General features: G+C 55.4%; 1 protein-coding gene across 1 annotated transcript; it reads right to left on the minus strand.

Moving 5' to 3' along the window:
* Positions 1–548: 548 nt before the first annotated feature.
* On the minus strand, positions 549–1,079 carry TRAVEDRAFT_135218 (uncharacterized protein; the record flags this gene model as incomplete). Its single annotated transcript, XM_008046420.1, has 1 exon — positions 549–1,079. A coding segment is annotated over one exon (531 nt), but the record flags the coding sequence as incomplete, so codon positions are not given.
* Between the last annotated feature and the right edge of the window lie 2,390 nt (positions 1,080–3,469).

A 3,469-nucleotide genomic window follows, 5' to 3' on the forward strand; every position in this document is an offset into this window, starting at 1 on the left:
ATCTGGGCTTTGAGGCCCGAGAACGTAATGCCTGCGTGTCCGACACGGTGCAGAATGCGATGGACATCATTTGCGTGCTCCCATATAAACCTCCGTATGCCTGGGTTCTCGAGCAATGTCTCTGGGAGACCATTTTCGTCGAGATACTGAGTGGTGGGACCTTTGATTGGCAAGTCATCAATGAAGACATTGGCGACATCCGGGATTTCATCTTGGAGAACAAAGGTCATGCAGGCTTGGAACTCAGCGGGTGAGTTGGTGAATCCCATGGGCATTGATGTCAACCGGAGCAGTCCTAGCGGTGACTGGAAGGCTGTGAGGTCACGGCTGACTGGGTCGAGTTTGCGTGCATCAAATGCCCAGAAGAGGTCGAGTACGGTGTAGCACTGTCTTCCGGCAAATGGTTCTACAAAGTCGTCTAGACTTGGCGGGAGTCCTGCATCTCGGATGGTGATGGCATTGAGAGGCTGAAGGTCATGGACCAATCGGAGCTTCCCGTTCTTCTTCAACACACAGAACCACTTGGACCGGTACGAGGATTGGCATCGCTTGTATACTCCTGCTTCCAGCTTTCCTTTCATCAGCTCTATGACTTGCTCGCGTATTCCTGGTGGAATGGGTATGTTCTTCTCGACCCAGGGTACATGCGGGATGGTGGGTATGATGTAGGGAGAGAAGTAGTCCTCGCGGAAGGTTCCGCGGTCCGACTCCTCAAATGCAAGTACCCTTTCATTGAGTCGGAAGATGTGCTTGAACAGTTTTTCTTCTTCGGGCCATAGGAATCCATCCTTGTTGATCTTCATCTCCTCTATTCTCTCCATGGTGATCTTCTGGGTGGGTATAAACTCAGGCGGTTGCTTCGGCAGTGACGGCAGCGTGTCTAGTGGGTTTTCCGGGAACTGGCGTATAACACGTGCATCTTCTGGAAAGACTCCGGGTATCGGTTTGACTCTGCGGTCGACTGGCTTGTATGCTCCAAACACTTGGTCTGGGGCGCATGTGTCTGAGGTTGTTGCTGAGTCATCGAGGAGGTCACGTGGATCCTCAATGATGAGAAAGACAATCGGACGTCTCTCCATAGGGTACGGCATGTTGCGTGCACGGGGTGGGTGTGACTTGTTTGTAATGCTGGTGTTGGCAGGTTGCTGGTTTTGGGTTGCTTGGGTGCACTGCAATGCGACGGGTGCGGGGTGGCCAGTTTAACGTCGTAGCGGGGACAGCGCGGGATACATATATGGTACAATGTCCAGTCATACACGTGTACTACTTCTGCCTGCTGCTGGGATACTAAGCGGGCTGAAATAGATACGGAACAGTGCAGACATACCACACTCCAATCCGCGCACTCGACGGACTCGTCGGCATCCGTACAAGGTGCTCGCCACGCAGCGCAGGGTCCAGTGGGTACATGGCCGTGGCGACGGGGATGGTGTGGGTGCTGTTGGGCGCAAGATGCCCCATGATGTCGAGGACCTTGGACATGGCGAGGGCGAAGTACCCATGCAGCCCTCCGAGCTTCTGGTAGCGCACGGTCATCTGAACAACACAATGCGGGAGGTGCTGCGGGATGACGGCGAGCACGACAAAGTCCTGCTGGTACTGCACAATGCGGTCGACGTAGCCCGTGAAGCCGATTGGGCGAGTGGCTGGGAACGGATTGAAGAGGCGGATGTGCGAGTGGAGGTAGACGTGGTGGTCATCCCTGCCGCCGTCATAGACGAGCGTTGTATAGCCGTCCATGGCGAAGACGTAGTAGGCGGGGAGTTCGGCGGGGACGATCGGGGGCATGTCTGAGCGCGTCGGGGAACAGTGATGGCGGTATCGGGGAGAGTGAGGTGGCTGGTACACATGTGTTTGTGAAACGGCTTCGTGGGTGATCGGGGATCAATGGTAAATCTTGATGCTTGCTGCGCGCTTCTTCGGCATTCTCCGTCCTATACAAACACGGGTTGCTGGGTGGTCCGGCTCGCCCCGCAGTCATAAATTACGACCTGCGTTTAGAGTCCTGGGTATGCGTCCGCCCCACAGTCATATGACTTGAACTTGCGGGGAAGTGACAGTGGCAGAAATCATTGTTGGGAGGGGGACTTCGCGCACTGGGGTCAGTGACATCATAGGTGCAGTATAGGCTTCTCTGGGATCGGCAGGACTGAGATCGAGGATCGGGGATTCTTGATGGACTGGGTCTGGACTTCGACAACCTTCTCTGAGGTCTGGTCGGGGCGGGTTTGATGGGGATGGTCTAGGCTCTGCACGTGGTGTCTCCTACTTCTTCCATGGTGTTCCGGGAACTCCCTTGCTGATTCTCCAGTACGCAAGCCCTCGTGGCTATGGCATGGCAGACATCAGGCTTCTTAGGTGTCTCTGATACATCTTCTTCATCTCATACGTGCTTCTGTGCTGCGGTAAACCTATCGCCGAGCTCCGCCAGGTAAGTCCGAGCTCCGCCGACTATCTCCAGTTCCCAAATAGGGCAGTGCTTCCTGATCGCCGGGATCTCCATGTCCTTCTCTTCTCTGATCCCATAAGCGGGGTCATGCGCTGATGCCGGGCACGGCCTGGGTTGCCATGCGTAATCCTGATGGCCGACTGACGCTCGTGTGTGCTGAATATCCTGCGCGTCGTGCGCTCCTCTCCTTCCTTCGTCCACTTTCTCCTTCTCCTGGGCCATTCCTCCACCGTACGGCCTCGTCCTTAGCCTAGCCCTGGGACGAGCGACTCCGTGATCCGACCGACCTCGTACGTCCTCTGCTAAGGGTGGGTAACGCGTTCTTGACGTTGCTGGGGACAGATGGCCATACACGGTGCCAACCCGTTCAAGAATGGTCGGTTGGGGTGGTGATAACTTATTCCGTTCCTTGGTGCGTCGCTCGTATTCTTCGTCCATCTTCAACTCCTAACTTCTTTGGCAGCACATCTTCATCCAGCGATGTCCAGAGCTCAGGGACGGAGGCAACGAGCCATGGGCCCTGTTCATCGTCCCCTTCCAAGTATGTCCTTCTTCGTGTACTCTGTTGCTCCTTCCGCTGACTCCCTGTCTAGCTTTCCATAGACCGAGCCCCTACCGTAGACGGTTGATTGCGGCTCTTTACGACATGTAATGACCCTTATGACCCTTATACTCGCTTTTAATGACAATCGACAGTGGTAAACATCTTGTGTGCGCAAGTGCGGGTGCGTGATGCTCGGGTCTGCTTGTCTGTGTTGCCTGTCTCTTCTCCCTGTAACCCTCCCTCGCAATGAATGCACACTGGGTGTCCTCTCGAATACGGGTGTGTCATCAGTGGCTTCCATTGCGATAGATGGTTGCATCGCGATGGGGCACGGTGAACACTGCGGGTCTATAGAGCTGGGGAGTTCGGTGGTACGGGCGGAGTACTCCGTGCTTCAGCGAGTGAGGCGACTTCTCCGTTGGATGTGGTATCTTCCCAGTCATCATCCATGCTATGGTCCGAGTCTGCGGTGTCCG

Source organism: Trametes versicolor (assembly GCF_000271585.1).
Source record: "Trametes versicolor FP-101664 SS1 unplaced genomic scaffold TRAVEscaffold_13, whole genome shotgun sequence".
Classification (NCBI taxonomy): domain Eukaryota; kingdom Fungi; phylum Basidiomycota; class Agaricomycetes; order Polyporales; family Polyporaceae; genus Trametes; species Trametes versicolor.